The following is a 19,803-nucleotide window of genomic DNA, read 5'->3' as shown; positions in this document are numbered from 1 at the left end:
TGTAATTTAATTTTTTTAATCGTTTAATGACTGATTAAATAACTAATTATTAAACGAGAAAATCTAGATATTATTGTTATTTAGCTATAAGAGGCCGTGTCGTGAGCCAGATACACAATCGATAGAGTCAGAGTAGTTTTGGATATTTAAAGAAGTAATGATAGAATTTGACTCGTTCTTAATTCAATCTTATACATTTACAGAAATTTTGTCCTTCTTTTTTAATATTTAGATATATTATTATGGGTAAAAATTTTAATTAAAATTAAGAAGGAAATATCTCCAAGTTAAGCGCTGGGCAATATACCAGTCTTCATCATCTAGCAACAGTAAAATCACACATTTATGTAAAAATTCCAATAGTCCAAATTCATTAAGCAATTACTATCAATACATACTTGAAAACAAAAGTTGTATTATTAAAATGTATTTATTTTTGTATTAAAAATATAATTTGGTTTCATAAGAAATATTCACATTCCTTCAAATAAAATGAATAAACTCGAAAAACTGAAAATGACAGATATTTTCAGCGAGACAGCCGTGAGATTATACTTTACTGCACAAAGGACTATGGGTCTGTTCGATTGGTTGAGATAGTGTATATTTTTACATAAATTTGACGTCATTCTTTAGAATTTTTCATTGTAAAACTGAAGTAATGATGTCATGTCGACGTAAAAATGTATACTATCCAACCAATCGAAGAGACCTTATAATACACTTAGATGTACAGTACTTCATATAAATACGTTGTGCTGCCATCTGTTATGCAAACATTTAACTATTCGAACGCCATTTAATATCGATTTGTTTTTCTCATTCACCACACCTAAATATACATTAGTAAAGAGTGGAAGGCATTATCTTCTCTTCGCCATTTTATCGATTCGTAACGCAGAGCAAACGGATTAAAGATCGATTTGTTCACGGGTTCATCCGCTATCACCAATTATAGACTACATTAATGGACTTAATGATATATAAAAGATATTGACTAAAAATAGCCCTATAAAGGTGTTAATATAGTAGAAAAGCCAGTTTAAAATATTTAATTTATAATAAATCCAAAAAGTGTAAAATTAAATCGCGCCAATTTACATGTTTACATTCTTCTGAGTAGGCCTATATGTTTAAATTTTTTTATTTTTTAAGTTATTGATTAATTGTTTTGAAATAATTTTAATGGTCGAACACGCGAGGAAGCCATTTTAAGGTTTTACATTCGAACAGGATTTAAAATTTATATAAGAAGAAAATAAATTTTTAATAATATAATAACTTACTATAATTTTACTCTATATAAAAATAGAAAAAAATACATTTAAAATTCAGCAAAATTCATATTTTTCCGTTAGTTTTAGGAATAAAAATAATAGTAAATGATCATGAAATTGACAAAAATTCGATATTATTATTTGGCATATTGATATAATAGCTGCTGCTTCGATGATGAATTCTAAAGTAGAACGATAAACTATATTTTGAAAGATATAAAATTAATAAAGCTTTACATAATTATATAGTGTTTTTCGTTCGAAACGGTTGCTAGATTCCTTCAAGTACTTAATAATGGAACAAAAATCGTTATGGGTTGCGTGAGAGCGCACTGTGTTATGTTTTTCGCAGGCCAAATAGCCATTGTCCGATAAGCTTCGACTCTGGTTGCAGTTTGATAGTCGGAAAATCTCGAAATTCTATATAGAAAATTCTCCCAAATTTAAAAATAAGTAAAATTATATTCGATTCGAAGAGAATCTTGCAAAAGGCATTAAATTTGTTATCCGTTCACCGATTCACAGCTTTATTTTAAGAATCGCTAAAATCAGGTAAGTTGAAATAACTTTTCAAATAAAATTAATTCGTAAATTTATATTAGAGAATATCGAATGTTATATTTTCATTATTATTCTTTAAGTGTAATTCCTAAACAACTTTTATTATTAAGTTAGCATCTGATAGAGTTATCCTCGAGTGTAGTCGGAGAGAGACTACAAACCGGTTTAAATCATGTCCAATTAATTTGTTAATTATTATATTATTTATTCTAATTAAATCTGTCATTAAATATTTAACTTTTTACAAAAAATAGCGTTTAATATAATTCAAACTGTAAAATTATGTAGTCACTTTAATATCGTAATTTTCGATATTCCTAATAAACGCAGAGATTAGAGACTGTCCATAAATTACGTATTGCAGATATAGGCGGGTGGGTATGTAGGTAATCGTTACGATGAGTTACGTGAAGATGGCCTTTACAGAAACGTTACGTAATACTACGGTCTCAATCTTTGGATGATTCATTTTTGTTTCTGAAGCGTTGCGTAGTAAACTCTACTGTTTATGTCACTGCTTTGTACGCTGAAACATGTAATTAAAATAATATAATGTTCGATTTTCTATGCTATATATTATTCTTAAGCGCAATGAAGGGATACATGTTACGTAATTTTGGGGTTAGTTGAAAAGTTTAAGTTGTTACTCTAGTATAGAAAGAGTTTACACTGTTATGAATTTATCTGCGACATTATTAGTTAAAGGATAATACGGCTCTACTGTCTCAATTCGCAAATCACGGTTACGTTCTTTCTAAAACATATAGGCTAAACGATCAAAAATTGTAAATTTTTTCGCTCTTTCTGTATTGCGGGCACTGACTTGTAAGATGGCCTTTTTCCAATCACCGTGAGCTCTTCAAGAATCGACAGATAGTTTTGGGAAAAGAACTAATTTTCAAAATTTGATTGAAAACTGAGCTGTCAATAGCCGCAGTTATGCAAATGAAAAATAAATTTTAAATAGATTTACAATCGTAATTAATTACGTTTATCGTTTAAGTTGCAAATGTAACAACGTGCCAAAAGTAGTGAACCGTAGTTTTGGTGATCATTGTTAAGGGTATGTGGATGCGTGTTTTAACAAAAGAAGCTTGTGATCTCGGTTATAGTATATGCGTATTCGAAGAAAAAATTTAGGTGCACTGTGGGTCTACATCGCAACGAAAATTGATGCCACAGATGATTCGAATTATTTGGAAAGCTCTTTATTATTAAGTATGTTTATAATATTATTAAGTAAGTTTATAAGTAACACTTTTGTTATTAAAAGTGTTACTTATAAATGGAAGATCAGAATACGTGAAAAAAATGTTTGCTTCAATAGAAAAGGGGGGAAATGGAGAGTACCACACATTACTGTATTTCAAAACCGAACAAGTTCTTTGAGTATTTTAGGATGTCACCTAAAACGTTTGAATACTTTCTCAATAGAATTGCATAAAGCATCTCTAAATACATAATACACAATATGAAGTAAATATTTGTGCGAATTCGCGCGAAAAAACAAACTACAGTAGTTTAAATGACCAACTTGTTCTGACCTAAAGAATATACAAATGCACCGTGAGATCTATCATAACATTTATGTAGGCAGGTGGGTGTGTAGGTAATCGTTAGAATGAGTTAAAAGGAGACAAGCTTTATAAGGATGGTAGTTTGATTATTCTGAAGAACTCGACAGAAGTCTTTTCGGCAGAACACGCATTCACTGAAACTAATGAAATATATTATAATGAAAATAATTGCGAATTAAAACATAAGTGGGATGAAACGTAAAGCTTTTGCACGTATTCATGTAGAATACGTGCGAAAGCTTAGCTATAAAAAAATAAGTTTCTAAAACTTGTTTATTAAAATTTTTTATGAAATAATAAGTTAATACTAATAATACGTTTAATTAAACAATAACGTTAAAAATTCGCTTCGCTCGCCTCGTTCGCACTGTTTGCTCTCTGCTTTCGCGCTCTTGTCCAGTGTAAATCATGCTTTATAGACAAGCAGTACACATTTATTCAGACATCATGGCTGAAGTGTGCGAGAATAAGTTTGTGTATAAAGTCTTCTTTTTCAGATAGTTATAAAAAAAAACTTATATTTGATTAACAAATAGGGTAAAACCGGGTGAGACGCCTGTAGTTTTTATGAACGTATATAACTTGCTTAACTGTGTGTTCCAGAAGAAATACATACAGTGATACCCCGAACTTACGCGATAGGTGGTATAGGTAACATAGAGGGAGCAACACAATGACACTTGACTATTTTGGGCATTTATCCCGTACCTCCGGGAGAGTTGCCTAAATAAAGGGTGAGCTATCTAATTTACTTAACATTTTATTTAATCAAAATTATGCACTTTTTGTACCATAAAAATATTAACTTGTACATACTTTTTGTACCTTCTACGCTCAGTATACTCTGCAATATATATTGTACAGTACATGTTTCATACCATCATTTTTCGTACATCGCACATCGATACCAATCGGCTTTACTTGTTTCGATTTTGTAACTTAATTATATGAGAATCAAGTGTCTTGTTCATTTTGGTACCGTACCTGACATTAAATTTTATTTGATCCAAATGCTGGTTTTGCTAAAATACTATCTTTAAGTCTTCTGCGAAGAGTACAATATGAAATGTTAAATTCTTTGCTTGTTTGATAGTAACGATTAGTATGTAAGCTACTATTTCAGCTGGAAGAACTAAGTCCTGTTTAGCCCATTGGCTCCAGTTTCATTCTTTTGTATTCGGTTGGTATCTAAAACTTAATAAATTTAATTAAATTCATAATAAAATATTTCAGAAAAAGTAACATCTCTCTTTTAAATTCATTAGGCATCATAGCAAACATTTATCTAAATAGTAGTAATTTATCAGCTGTTAGCTTATCTTATCGGAGAAGACCTGTGTAATGAGGAAATGAGATCAAGAGTCGCGGGTTGTCGATCCCTGAGCTAGATCCAAAATGGGGACGACTGAATGGATAGCATAGGATCGGGAACCGATATATCAGGGTGAAATTATCCACGAAAATTTTCGACTCAGACCACAACTTGGGTTAAGTGTTCGCCTCCTTAGCCAACCAACTATCCCAACTAGATAGTCAAAAATCACAAAAAGTGTATGTAGTTAAGAAATGTTTTAACCCTATGAGCACTAAAAGGGCATTTTTAGCAAGTGCGTTGTGGATTCGGCCAAGCCCATAATGGAGCGGCCGAGTGGTGAGCGACGGGGTCCGACGTATCCGGAGTGTATACCCCGAAAAGTCCCTGACTGAGGCTCATCAACCCTTCTGGATTAGATCCCGGGTCCTCCCAGAGCAAAAGTCTACCATGTTTAATTGCTCGGCCATCCGGCCTCATTAAAATATAATGGGAACAATTTGGATGAATTTCAATCACGAAAAGGATTTCCGAGTGCTATTTTTGTTTCCAGGACGAGAAACATTTTTTACAAGACTCGAAATTTTAGACATTACGCAATTCCGATCATATATAATAATGAATTAAAATATAATCTAAAAAATCTTATTATAACGAATTTTACTCTAACTTAATATCTAGAAGGCAAAAATTTAAACACATAATCAACAAAAAAACATTTAAAAATTTTATATTTATTGTTAATTTCATATAAGAAAAATATATGAAAATTAACATTTATAAAATGCAAATGCAAATAACATTAACTTTGTTGCTTAACGAAGCCCATTATTGTGTTGAAGATTCAACACAATAATGGGCTCGTTTTAACGTTTCTCGATTTTACATTTATTTTTAACTGTCCCGACTTCTATCGCTGCCTTAAAAGAATAGAACTTAGTACAGTATTCAATTTAGCATTTGTCGATTTTACGTAAAACTCCGATTTTAAGGAACTATTTTTTAACCGCAAACCCGCTATAACGTTTATAGAATAAAAGGCTATTGTGTGATTTTTGTGTCCCTATTTTTTGCCTGCTTCACTGTCACTCAAGCAAAAAGGAACTGCACTAAAGAATAATTTGTATTATTTATTTGCATTCCGAAATGACGATTATTATTTACACAATACAGTTGTATCGATCAATTTGTGATATTTATAGTAACTAAAATTAGTAAAGATAAACATCAACGAAGTATCACAAATACTTCTAATATTCAGTAGATTATGCAAATATATAATTATAAATATGTGTAAAACATTTCACATATTACGGAGCTTTTATTAGCAAACAATAAAGTTAGTTCTTGCTTTCTTAAAGTGAATTTACCATTTATTTTCGGAGCCGCTATTGACTATTACATTTATTGCGACGTGCACATTTCTTCCTTACATCTACATTGATTAGCATACGTTAATCAAACTTTAATACATGTTTAAGCAGATTTAAATAGTTAATAATGAATTTAATATAGTGTGAATTAATTTTTCTAGTCGTTCAGAGAAAAATCTGCTCCATTGGCAGATAACTTTTTCTATAGAATCGGCGGCATATTGCATATTCTTCTTGATTTTCATGTCTTTTTTATATCATAAAGGACCCTCATATGTGTTTAAACGAATTTTTTAACAACTGCATCAAATTAAGACAAAAAGAAAACACATTGATATTCGCCGATCGATTTTCATTCAGATATTCCATTCTCCTAAATTTTATTTAAACGTGTATCATAACATTATACCAAACATAAAATTCAAATGACTGTTATTGCTTCTATTTTTATAACAGAAAATAAATAGAGTGTTGGCAACAGCGCATGCTTCCGTATTGAACAGAGAATAATCACATATTTTACTCACAGTACGACAGGAGAATAAAAATATTTACATTTTTGTACTTTATTTTGTTTTTTAAAATTAGTATAAATCTATTTTTATATTAATATATTGATAGTTTAGGGACACTGTTTGGCTCAGAAGATGTCGACTTTTTTACGATCTCACGTAATACTGTTGATATTAAGAGCTACGTACCGTACAGTACGTTATGATTTATTTCCTGTTTTCCAAGATGTTGATTTTGTGATTTTCTGATGTTATTACGATTATATTTTTATTGATGATTGGCGGAACATTTTCCATTTCACGTACCCTTCGGTCGAAATCTGTTGTCTCGTCGAGCAAGCGAGTCAATTGCGAAGAATCCTCGTTTGAAGGTTTTTAAATCTATTTTCTGACTCACATTCTGATATTTTGCAAAGTATTTTGATATTTTTGGAAAAACATTTTGATAACGTTTTAACCAAAGCCGGAAGAACTTTCGCAGTCTCATAAGGAACTCTTTGCCCTGCCCCGCCTATTGGCACTACAGGGTTTAAAGAGACTATGTTTTGTTCATCGACTGGTTGGTACCTGACGCGGTAGACAGGGACGTCATAGCTGGGCCCTATGATGCATCATCCGGACTCCCGTCCGCACCCCGGCCCAGCTCACTAACTTGGCATAACTTTTGTTTGTGCAGCCTGTACTGCACTTTTGGTCCACACTACTAAACCCGTTCCAGCTCACACATATACAATATACAAATTACTCAAGCTTATGCCTGCGTATAGCAGGCATACGGACAGCGGGGCCCTTGCTCCAGAAGGAGGGGGCCCAGATAAGTGTTTCGCTTCTATAGATCAAATAGATCTATGATTTTTCCCATCAATTCCTTTAGTTTCTTAAGGTTCCCTTTACTAGCTGCTAGCGTTCGAAGTACTTGTTCAGGGGGCTTAGACCAGTCAACTTGCTTCGGACAAGGAGATGGTAGCTGCCCCTGATAGGACTTGACGTGGTCTTGACGTTGGACTTGACGTGGGGGAACCTCCCGTGGCCAGTCAAGATTTGAGTCGACAACGAGCAACAACTTATCGGAGTGAGGCCAACTACAGGCACGAAGGCGTAGGTTGGCCTACCGGAAGAACTTTCATGGGAATTTGACTGGTTGGCTAATTTATCTGGCAATTCGAATGGTGCAAAGTCGGTAAGTAGTCCCATGGTGTTTTGTTTATAGCACTTTTTATGAGTCGCCCTTAAAAAATTCTGTGCGTTTTTTTTAAAAACGCACAGAATTTTTTAAGGGCGACTCATTAAAAATTTAAGAAAAAGCTCAATATACTAATTCCATATAATTACCGTAACTTTTAAAGTTAACGGATCTAATAGAGAAATAACTTTTCCATAGAATTGCTTTATAATGCCTAAGACTGTTTTGGTTGAGGCATTCATAACTAATAAGATATAGGCTATATATAGGCCTATTTAATCTTGATTGATAAACGAATTTGCAAATATTAATATACCGTATTTCCTCAAATAAACCCCGGGAATAAAGATGCCGTTGAAAAGCATGAGAAATATGAAGTACCGCACTGTGTAATGTAACTCTTTCCGCCCTGCGGGCACTAAGAGGGCCTCTTTTAGCAAGTCCATTATGGATTCGTCCAGGCCACACAATGGGGCGGCCGGATGGTGAGGGACGGGGGCTAACATATCCGGTCGGACCACCCCCGAAAAATTCCTGTGGATTTTTTGACTCGTCCGGATTCGATCCCGGTAGGCTGCCATCTTGCTCGGCCATCGCTCGGCCATCTGCCCTAATCCCCGGGTTTCACGTAATATGGCATTTGATGATTTAACTCCGACATGGCTAAGGCACTCGAGTAGAGCAATTTTTTAGTCGCTGAACTCGAAGTTTGTTATACTGTATTTGAGTCTGACAACGAAAAATCTTGTACTGAGAGTCCTTCGGGCGGCTTGTTAATTTTTACTTAGTTCCTTGTAAATGATTCATCTCGGAGTATATTATTGTTAGACTCGTTTATAATGAAAAGTTACTCAGTAGTACATTTAGTTTGGTTATAATTCTTTATGTACATATTTCTAATTTTTATTGTCTTTCGGATAAATTAGATGTTATTGCTGATTTAAACTACGGATATCTGTTGCTGGCAACGAATTGTATAGCCACTACTGTATGACGGTAACAATACCGGTATTATATTCTTGAATTCTTGTGATTCGGTGTTGAACACTTGAAGTAAGAGATTTTTGAAATTTTATGTTTTACTTTTTTCGCCCTACGGGCACTTTTTTACGAAGCTTATTGTCAGCTTGGCCAGGCCCACAATTGGCCAGGCCGGGTGGAGAGGACTAATAGTATAGATGGAAATATAGAAACGCCACACGTGAGAATGCTTTCCAGGTGAACTTTATTGGAAATTGTCCTTATTTAGATTTTAGACAGGCGAAGAAAAATCCTCACGTAGCAAGTCACTTGATGAGATACTAACTCATTCATGTAAGAGACATGTAAGAGTATCTTTGATATCGGTAATATGTTTTTAATTAAACTGACGAATGATATTTCCGTAATAAATACATAACTTTTTATAAATTGTATAAATTTTTGTTGTCTCTAAAGATTCTAAGAGGCAATATAATAATAATTTTGTGGTTGAAATTACCTTCCTGATGATTTGGATCTTGATTTATCCAAATTAAATGATTGCAACCGTGGAAGCACGCCTCTGTAACCATCAAGCTGGTTAGGGTCTTGCAATAAGCTTCATAACCTATTATTCTTTTACTTGTAACTTTTCTCCTGACTATCGATCGAAATGTCACAAGGAGAGTGATTTTAAAATTTTATTTTAAATTGAGAAATACACGGAAATATAATAAATGTTGAAATTTGTTTACGAAGATTATGCACTGTATTTCGAGAGTTTTTTGGTGTGCATTGGGACATTTACGTATGCACTTTTCTACAGTTATCACAGTTATATGCAGGAGCAGAGAATCCAGAGATTGCCACTTCCTTGAAATGAATAACAGTAAATTTGACTTTCTTGATACGAAAGAAAGCAAACATAAGCGATCTCTTTTTGACTTTGAGTAAGGATATGATGATACCATTATGATCAGAGGTAAAGGAAGGCGTAGTGAAATGAACTATAATTTCTGAAATCAAAGTAAATTCACTTTCAAAAATTTATAATTCAAGATTTTACATTTTAAAAACAAATTATCATTGTTTACAACGAATAAGACTCGACGAGTGTTATTGCTATACCATTATTAAGATGAAGTAAAACAGCTTTGAAGAAGATTGCACATACGAGGCCACTTTGTAGAACTAGCCTCTGGCAATCGCACATGAGAAAATTCTGCTCAAAATAAACCAGGATCTTACGATCATGGTTGACCTAAAAGAAATTACTCATAATATGGGAAAGAAAGTGTTTTTCTTGATTCCCGTATTATAAGCCATCATCTGAAAGTTTGTTTCGTAATATAAAATTAATCTTGAAATATAAAAAATTAAGTGAATAAAATTAAAAGGAAAAAAGGTAATCTTAGCAGACAAACTTCTTTTTCTGAATGATCGTCTCTGTTTATATTATGTAGATAAAAGAAAGAATGATATATATTTGACCAAAGAATTCATCAATTCGTTAAAAACGTAATCGAATAATGTCTACTAGCGGTTATATTATGAAAGATATTGAAGACTAATTGAAAGTGGCTTTAGTTCACCGAAAAATAGCAAATTTTAAGTAATATAGGAATGTCTTATCAAGTTGTAAAGGTGAAATTTAGAAATTTTGAAAAAACTTTATTGACAATTAACAATGATTATAGTTAAGCCTAATAGGTAATCATCATCTATATCAATTACATCTCGTTATCTTTGCTGCAAACTTTCAATCCCGTGAGCATATGATAGTGGCCATTACACTTACAGTACATTCTTAAACGCGCGACTGACCGGTCATTCCTGCGTGCGCGTAGGGATGGAAGCAGAATCGTGATGCACAAGAACGAGCAATGAGAAAATACAACACATACTCGCGTGTTTTCCTGCTTTCAGAACGGCAGAACGCAGGAGTGGACGTGTAAATCAAGACCACGCGCATTTTCGACTGCTTGGAGCGTTAAGTGTTGAACATTTCAAACGTTATGAGTGGAGCGTCTCGAGTATAATCACATCCTAATCGAGTCGGCCATGTTACGAGTGCAAAAAAAAAGGATCTTGTCCATGCTATTTGCTGCTGCTGGAATTTATGTAGTACTTAATAGTCAAAAAGATAAAACAAAGCGCTGTACTTGATTGAAAAAAAATGGCGAAGAGGCCACTATAGCCACTTGCCGGCCTCATTTTTTATATTGTTGTTGGCATATTCCTTGCTTTTGACAAGCCATTGTGATGTTCATCACAAAAGGAGCACACAGAGATATGTATACAATAAACAATATACAAGAAACAACATCTTTATTTCGTGATAAACGCGGTTCTTCGGAGTCAAACTCTTTTTTCGGTCCACAGATATAAGGAATTTGCACAGATTTTTGGTAACAGCAAAACTTGATTAAACAATAGGGGGAACCACAACTAATATTAGGTTCGCGACAACTAATATCAATTGATGTCTTCAGGACCTCGACATAAAAAAAAAATATGATTAAATCTAATTAAACACTAAATAAGAACGAGAAAGATAGACATAGAAATGAATAAGAAAGAAGTTCATAGGAAAGTGGATACTCGTTCTTCGGTGTAGTCTCAGGTGTGGTGACACTCTTGATCCCAGTTTCTTAGACAAAAGAAACGATCTATATCTTGTCCTTTCCTCAAGGATCTCTTTGGTATTCTCTGTTAGTCTCGATTTTCTCTCTTCGCTATACCTAAACTCAGACTCCTGAGAGCTTCTCCTAGCCTTAGGTCGTTCCTAATACACGATCTGAAGAGCTACCTGTTCACCTCCTCTCGCTCGGACGTCCAATCAAAAAGTGTCTTGTTTTCTTAAGGTTAACCCCCAGGACTTCTTTTCTTTTGTTCTATACATGAATCACCAACACCCAAAGGGAAAGATTTAAGGAGGAACATTCTAGAAAGACGAAAGACAAAAGAGCAAAAAGGAAAAAGAAAATATATTATATACAAATAAAAATATATACAAAATATGGCGTACTGCCATACCATAAGCAAGGATGTTATTTATACAAATTTATAAAATCGGTCACAAATTATTCGTTAAGCAACAACGTGGTCGCTTCCTACATTTAGATGTATAACTTACTGTACTGTACGTGTAAATACGAGGGCGGTTGAACCGACAAGACCTGACTGCAAGCCGGATTTATCTTCATAGGGGCGCTTTTTCGCGCACATCTGCGTGGCTTGTCGTAAATCACTTGGTTAAATGTGTGTTTGTGAAGGATGGTATTGAACTTTACTTTGGCAATATGGTTATGAAGGCGAGAAATAGACAGTAGTCAGTTGGCGCCAAGTCTGGGTTGTCAGGTGGATAAGGCAGAACTTTCCAGCCCAGACTGGCCAGCTTCCCGAAAGTTTTCTTTGCTCTACGAGCTGGCGCGATGTCTTTGTCAATTTTTGGACGAAGTTCTTTGATCTTGGTGTTCAAACGATTTAGTTGTTTACAGAAGAGTCTTTTCGTGACAGTGGTGTTGGTTGGAAGCAGCTTCAGCGTGATGGCGCTAAACAAACAGAGATCGTCGCCTTCATCTGAAAAGATTACATTTCAGTCACTATGGGCTTTTTGATATTTGCAACAGCTGGTTGACCTTTGTTCATCCATGAACGTTTTTCAGATGAGATCGTGAGCCTTCGTTGCGTTATGGCCACTTTTGACATGACAGAACTCCAGCACGCAAATGTTCTTTTGAAAGTTTCAAATTGTCAGATATGGTTCATGTATCGCACGTATTGATTTTTTTTCATACGCAACGTCAGTCAGTCTTTTCGCCCGATCCGAAGAGTAAAATAGCACGTTTATCATTTGTTTATCGTACCGTTAATGTTGTAGAACTCGTTATACGTTAAATAAAATGGAATGTAGTGGATGTGGTTTAAAATATAGTCAAAGACAAAGTTTAAAGAGTATGATTTGTGATATACCGGTACAATACTTGTGTTTTCTGTTAATAATTATAAATTATAAATGCTTTGATCGAAATTATTAGTAAAATTGAAATAGTTAAAGGACAATGAGGACTTAATATGTTGTATCAATAATTTGTTTAGAAAATAATAAACGTTTAGAAATTGCTTATACTCCACAAAATGACCAAAATTCATTTAGTGCATACAAGTTTTTAGTTTTTATGTTAGGCTTCCCTCGACGCTTAAAGTAGTTCCAAAATAGATAAAATGACCAGACATACTTATTTTAGAGATTGTGTTTGATTTCAAAAATGTACTAAATTTTAAAGTTGCACTGATTAAGGAAATAAAATTCCAAATAGTTTTCCCTGGCAAACATTACGTCCCCCACCTATAATGAGTGAAAAGGAGATTTTAGTTTTGAACTCTGTCCTGTCCAAAATACAGGGTAATATTATCCAGACGATATCATGGTTGCGTATGTCACGTGAGTAATGAATTTGTAATTAATGCAAACAATAACATCTTTTTAGGCTTATTACAAAATGTTCAAATAATAATAATAATAGCACTTCTCTCAGTAGGAAAATATCAAATTTTAAGTCTCTCTAAGTTTTATTTCATTCATAATTCCATCTCATAATCTTATAGTATTAATTTTTCATGGAAAAAAATTCATTTTTAAGCACGATGTCTATCCATAACTTTAATTTATTTTGAACAAAGCATTTATTATTTATAATTATAAACAAAAAACACATGTATTGTACAGTAGAACCTCGATTATTCGCCCTAATTGGGGACTGGGGTTGGTCGGATAATTGAAAAGTCGGATAACCGAAAAGTATGAAAAAATCCATTATTAGTGTAGTATATTATTATATCCATGTAATTAGTATATTAGTATATTAGTATATCGCTATTAACCTATTTTGCGTTGAATTTTCATCGATGTTAAGCCTAACAAAAATTTTTTTAAATAATAATCGTCGCTATTGTATCGTTAAAAATTAGAAAATTAAGCTTCGTTTAAATACTGGCTCCCTTTCATGGTCGAATGAGTGTTGCCAGCTAAAACACGTAAAAATAATATTAAAGTAGCCAAGACATAGCCAAATATTGTAGCGCCACATCACTAGCGGACATTTGAAATTTGCCGACTAGGACGGTCGGTTAACCGAGGGGTCGGTTGATCGGGGGGCGGATAATCGAGGTTCTATTGTATCCGTATATCACAAATAGAACTGTTTAAAATTTGCCTATGACTATAATTTAAACCACACTCACTACATTCCATTTTATTTCGTACAATGAGTTGGACAACGTTGACGGTACGATAAACGTGCTATTTACTCTTCGGATCGAGCAAAAAGACTGACGTCGCGTATGAAAAAAAACCTCATTCATTTATAAGTAATCTAAAAATTTAACTTATTTTCATTTTTAACTAATACAAATACGAATAAAGCGTCCATAATTTGTAACTATGACCAGAAAATACCACAAATCGAGTTCCGCCATTGGCGTGTTCGCCGTAGCGGCATAATTTAGAACTAATGCTCACTCGTGGGCTAGAAATATGAAACTTGTATTCATTTCAAGGTACAATTCAAGCTCCGAATGAGACGTTTGGTATCTTAACAGGGCTTTAAAGCATACTCATAGGAACAAAAAAGTCAAAGGAACCACACCTCTACAAGCGACCCTTCGCGAGATATAGCCCCCAAAATGATTCTATGTGAACTTTTTTGAGACCCTCAAAATGGGGTAAAATTTAAAAGTGAAAATTTTCAGAAATCGTAAAAAACGCGTTTTCGACTGCATTTTATACAATTTCTGTTCGAACCCTCATAGAAAGGGCTAAAAGCTCTCTAAACACGAGAATCGCCACCTTTCAACTGCTACTTCCAGAGAGCGCGATTGGGAGTTGCGCCGCTCTCTCCTCTAAGCCTATCGCGTTTTTTGTTTTCTATCTCCAAACCCCCAAGTATGTGTGTATTTCTGTGTTATTTTTCGAAAGTAAAGCGTTCCCTTACACCTGTAAACCATGCCCGTGAAAATCCGGCGTCCCTATTGGCTGTGGAGTCAAGTGACCGGTAATGATGTAGCCAATTTTATAGGGGAATATCTCGCGAAAGATTACATATAGCGGCTTGGTTCCTATGCTCGTACAAGGAGAGTCTTCAATTTGGAGATCGATAAACCCCTCATTCGGAGCTTGAATCGTGCCCATTTCAAACTTCAAATTGCTCACCCTCTGCTGTTTCTACCAGTGTTGTGTAATCGAACTCGGTAAAATTCTTTCAACTTTGCCCTTGAATTTTAGTATTAGTAATATGTGAAGGTATGAAAAGTATTTTTTGATTAATATCTAGAGAAATTTCTCAACTTTCGGAAAACAGTTTTTAAAGCCAAACAACTACCTGATTACATCGAACTACTTTTTCACGATTATATTTAATTAATTACTAAATAATTTGTCACTAGAAGAAATTATTAGGCTCCATCTCTTATTAAATTTAATAATTATAATTAAATTAATATTTATTAAATAATTTAGAATAATTCTGGAAGAAAATAATCGGCCTGGAGCGGAATTAGAACCCGCAACTCCCGCTTGCCGTGCGGATGCGTTGCCAGTTACAACGTAATCCAGTAATTGTTGAGGTTTACAAATTTATCTGGTTTAGTGAGGTTTGTTTATGTAAATAGCTTTTATTGATTTAAACGAATACATTCATATCGCCTAGAGAACTATACTCTATATAACGAACGCCAGGCTCGATATATTTTTGCTATTGCCCAAGTAAAAATTACGAAACATCGCAATACCTGACTGGCTTTGCATTGGTAAAACTATCTTAACCTTTATATTTTATTACTGTTTTTTTGAGCATCTCGTATGCTATGGGAAAACATTAAAACTAAGTAGCATACATGCCACTCAAAAATCAAATGATTTTCTCAATGCGAGTGTATTGATTGGTTTTAGATAGTGGCACGCAACACCAGGGCGATCTGCCCTGGTGTTGCGTGCCACTATCTAAATCTGCCCTGGTGTGTGCCTTCCGGGAGGTCTTTTAAGTGAAACCATTCGGGCATTATTGACGTAAAGAAAATCCGGAAAACTTCATGAGCCAGATCGTCGGCCTAAGTACGAACCCGAGCCGACTATCAGTATTTAGAGATCAAATCATATCATTTATCATATGAGTTTTCCTTGAATTTGTAGTTGTATTTACGTCGTCGGATATATCTCCACACTGTGCATTCAGATAATGGGATATTAAAGTATTCTCTTGCTCACATTGTGAAATCTTCTATGGAAACTTGACTGTTTTGGGAAATATAGCGTCGAAAGGACCGTAGTTGTTTTGAACTGAGAGGTAGCAGTGCCGTCTTTAGGGCAGAGCCCCCAGGCCGTAGGGGGCCCCTAATTCGAAAGTAATAGAGTTACAAATAAAAAATAGGTTAATTAAAATAAACAAATTATTAAAAATATCAAATACTTTATTTCTCCCACACGTAGTTAAAAATTATCTTAAAACTAAGCAAACTTACAAAATTTTTTATGCTTATTCACCACACCTCGGCCGAAAACGGTACTTTCTTCCTGCTGCGCGGAAAGAAAATTCCACTTCCTGGCCGAGGGAGGTAAAAAATCGTATATACTCTAATATATACTCCACGGGAGGAAACAAATAATGCATCCCTAAGTCTGTAATATACTATTGTTTCTGTTTCATTAAGGGGGCCCCATCTTGGTCCTGGCCCAGGACCCCTTACGTTCTAAAGACGGCACCGAGAGGTAGTTTTCTTCCTAAACCTTTACCCGAACGAGTGTTTTTTCTTTCTAGAAAACATTTTATGGTTTTCGAGACTGTAGGCTGAGATATCTGCATACCCAGCGCGATACTGCAATGAGGGACTCTTTCTTTCTTTATTCTTCTGGATAATAATTTTCCTGATTGGTTCCGATACTGCCTTCCTTACCTCTTGTTAGTGTCCCCGCAGACTATACAAAATGGAGAAAGCACAAGCTATAAAAAAAGGGCATAACACATTATGCAAGAAACTTCAGACTATTATTCAACGTTGGATCAGTGCTCCCACAAAATGGCTCTAGTTGCAGTCAGGGCTAATTTGGCCTTCAAAATAAGGAACATTCCTGGCTTTTAAGGCCAAGTTTTGGTCAACATACAACGAAGTTGCGTGGAAGAATGGGAAAATATCATCCTTTAGTTTTATTTTATATTTGCAAAATAGGTTAGAAGTCATGACTTTTCTATTTGTTGATAAAGGAATCTGGAGTGTCCATGGGGATTTGAAAAAGAGCAACACAGACGAAAAGGACACGTATTCCAAGTGTAAAAATGTAAGAGTGCTTCTGCCTCTTGCCATTTTTCACAAACATTAATACGTACAGCTAAAGGTAACTTGCCTTTTATATGGTGTGTGACATAAGAAAAATTACGAGAAATTCCAGAAAATTATCCAAAAATCCTTTCTAAACAAACTTCATTGCAATGTGTTGCCAAGCGGTTCTAAGATTTGCATAGCTTTCGAACTAATGAAATCCAAGGTAGTGACTTATTGGAATGAACTTTATTTACAAAAGAAACTGTTTATAGCGTTTGGTTTAATATATACGCAAGAGTTTATGTAAAGTATAAAAGTTTAAATTTTAGTGAACGAAGTTTATTACAAGCGAGGTTGTATTTTTAAGTAACAAAACTGATTGCAGAACCATAAGCACCCAGGAATACGCCCGTTTGTATTTATTTGTTTCTGTATCCTCCCCGTTTCTAGTGGATATTTGCCTGTAAGAAATAATGGAATAAGAATAATAATTTATAGAATATTCATCAAATTTCTTTTCCTCGATTTTCGTAGAGATCGGCAGAATTAGTGAGCACTAAAGCAGAGTCTTTGTTGACTATTTTAATAAAATAAAGATCAAAATACCCAAGGTATATTAATGAAGTTAAATGAAAACGAATGCGTTTTGGAGAAAGTATTTTCCTGCTTTAATACTTTCAACCGTAGCTTTTGTTCTCTTCGAGTCGCCGCCGATTCCGTAAGTTGATTTCCGTTCTTTCTCAATAATCTATGCTACGAATTGATTGTAATTTTGTTTGTCCGCAGTTTCCTCCTTGGTTGGAAGTACGAAGAGATAACGACGAAGTGCAATTATTTGGAATTTTGTCCGATCTTCTGAACACTTTATCTCTCAGCATGAAAATCAAGTGAGGTTCTTTTTCTTTCTAAACGTCTTTCGCTCTTTTCTTTAACATTTCCAATATTTTTTTAAGATTTCTTGTGGTACCCACAAACGAAACTTTCAGAGAAGAAACAATTAATAACTCATTCTCAAGTGAAATCGTCCAAACTGTTCATCGAAAGGTAAGCATTTTAACATTTGATTACATTGATTCGAAAATAATTAATGAATAATCCCTTAATATTTCTATAAATATGAGAAGATTAGTGAATCTTTTTAAATTTCAATATTTAATAATTCATGTAATGGTTTTTCAATCGAATTATTTTCTAAATCTAATTATAGGAAGCTTCTCCGCCTTGCACTCGACACATTTGTTTATTTGACTTTTCCGATTCACTTTTTTATTTTGCTTTTGCCAGTCGGTAAATATATATTATTTTTACACCTACATTAAACTGGAATTTCGTTGCTACGTGATTGGAAATTCGTCTCAAAACCATAATATTTACAAAGCATTAAGATCAAAATTACAAAAGCTAGATCGAAGTATAACTTCTTTGACTTCTGAATGCCTCCCCAACAGTAATGAGCTATGTATTCGATTTATACAAAATTCCTGCCGTCAAAATTAATTAAACCAAAATATTATGCCAATTAACTTAAATATGTTTCGTTCAAAAATATATTTTATAACTTTGTTATTTTTGGAAAGATATTTCAATTCAACCGTGTCAGACATTTTGCAGTGCACAAAGCGCGTGTTTCGTAATAGAATTTTAAATTTTAATCCACCAAATCATCGTGTGGACCACCGAAACCAGTTTAGAATCTAATGATTAATCACGGTTAGTCGAGTCGGGACGTCGTTTCTCGTTCATTATACATATTGGTGGACTTCATCGCGAGTGCCAGACATACTTCACGTCAATTGATCAAATTTTAAACTCGTTACTTTTTCAACTTTTAGTGAAAATTTGAATATTCTTTTCGAAAATGTTTATTTATTTTTAAAAAATGACCCGCTTTCTTCATAAAATTTATTTAATGTAGAATTTTCTAGTTAATAATTGTTTTTGACCACCGAATAACCGAAGCGTTTAAAGGTGTCAGGCTGCCGGTTTGGAAAACTCATGGAGTCTTGATCAGAAACCTCAAATTGCTAGATTCGTCTTTCGTCACTATAGGGTTTGATATATTGCCAACTTCGAAGTCACAGCACTCCCTAGAAATATATATTTTACCCCTAAATATCCCCTAACAAGTTTTTTATTCTCCTAAAATTTCCCCCAGATTACAAAATCACGATCACAAACATTACGTTTATTGTTACATCTTTATTCATTATCGTTGCCAATATATTAAAGTTTATTTCTGCGTTGTGCTAGTGTTTAAAAACTGACTGTCATAAAATAACCATAGAGAAGCGAACACGATATCAAGAAATATAGGCCGCAATTTTATTTTATCGGGTTTTTTTCGAAGTTTTTATTGCTCGATAAAAGATCTGATTTTTCATTTCGGTCTAAATCGCACTCGATAGAGAATAATTCCAAGTGAAAAATTCTAGTTCTTAATACTTATTAAATAGCTTTGAAATCACGTTTGGATACATCAATTATAAATTTGTTTAAATTAAATAAAAATTTGTTATATCAACAATTGAGAAATAACATAAAACCGTGAAGATTATGAAATTGTTTATCATCATCAAAACAGGATTTAGTACAGTCGACCCCCATAACACTGTTGATAATTCCGTTTTATATGAATTCCATGTTGTACGAGTCACTTAGATTTTACAAATACGTTCCATGTTGTACGAGTCACTTAGATTTTACAAATACGTGAGCCGGTCACAGCCCGG

General features: G+C 34.0%; 1 protein-coding gene across 1 annotated transcript in view; it reads left to right on the top strand.

The window, feature by feature from the left end:
- The first annotated feature begins 1,580 nt into the window (after positions 1-1,580).
- Positions 1,581-19,803, top strand: part of LOC111614912 — a 23,209-nt gene continuing 4,986 nt past the window's right edge. Inside the window, exons 1-4 of the mRNA XM_023356287.1 lie at positions 1,581-1,829; positions 17,609-17,792; positions 17,861-17,961; positions 18,028-18,118. Coding sequence (XP_023212055.1) covers positions 17,694-17,792; positions 17,861-17,961; positions 18,028-18,118 — 291 coding nt within the window. The 5' untranslated portion in view covers positions 1,581-1,829; positions 17,609-17,693. The remainder of the gene's footprint in view (positions 1,830-17,608; positions 17,793-17,860; positions 17,962-18,027; positions 18,119-19,803) is intronic.

Source organism: Centruroides sculpturatus, unplaced genomic scaffold, assembly GCF_000671375.1.
Source record: "Centruroides sculpturatus isolate CEXI.00-Female unplaced genomic scaffold, Cexi_2.0 scaffold81, whole genome shotgun sequence".
NCBI lineage: Eukaryota > Metazoa > Arthropoda > Arachnida > Scorpiones > Buthidae > Centruroides > Centruroides sculpturatus.
The sequence above is the reverse complement of the archived record's forward strand: the minus strand, read 5'-3'. Positions and strand labels throughout refer to the sequence as shown.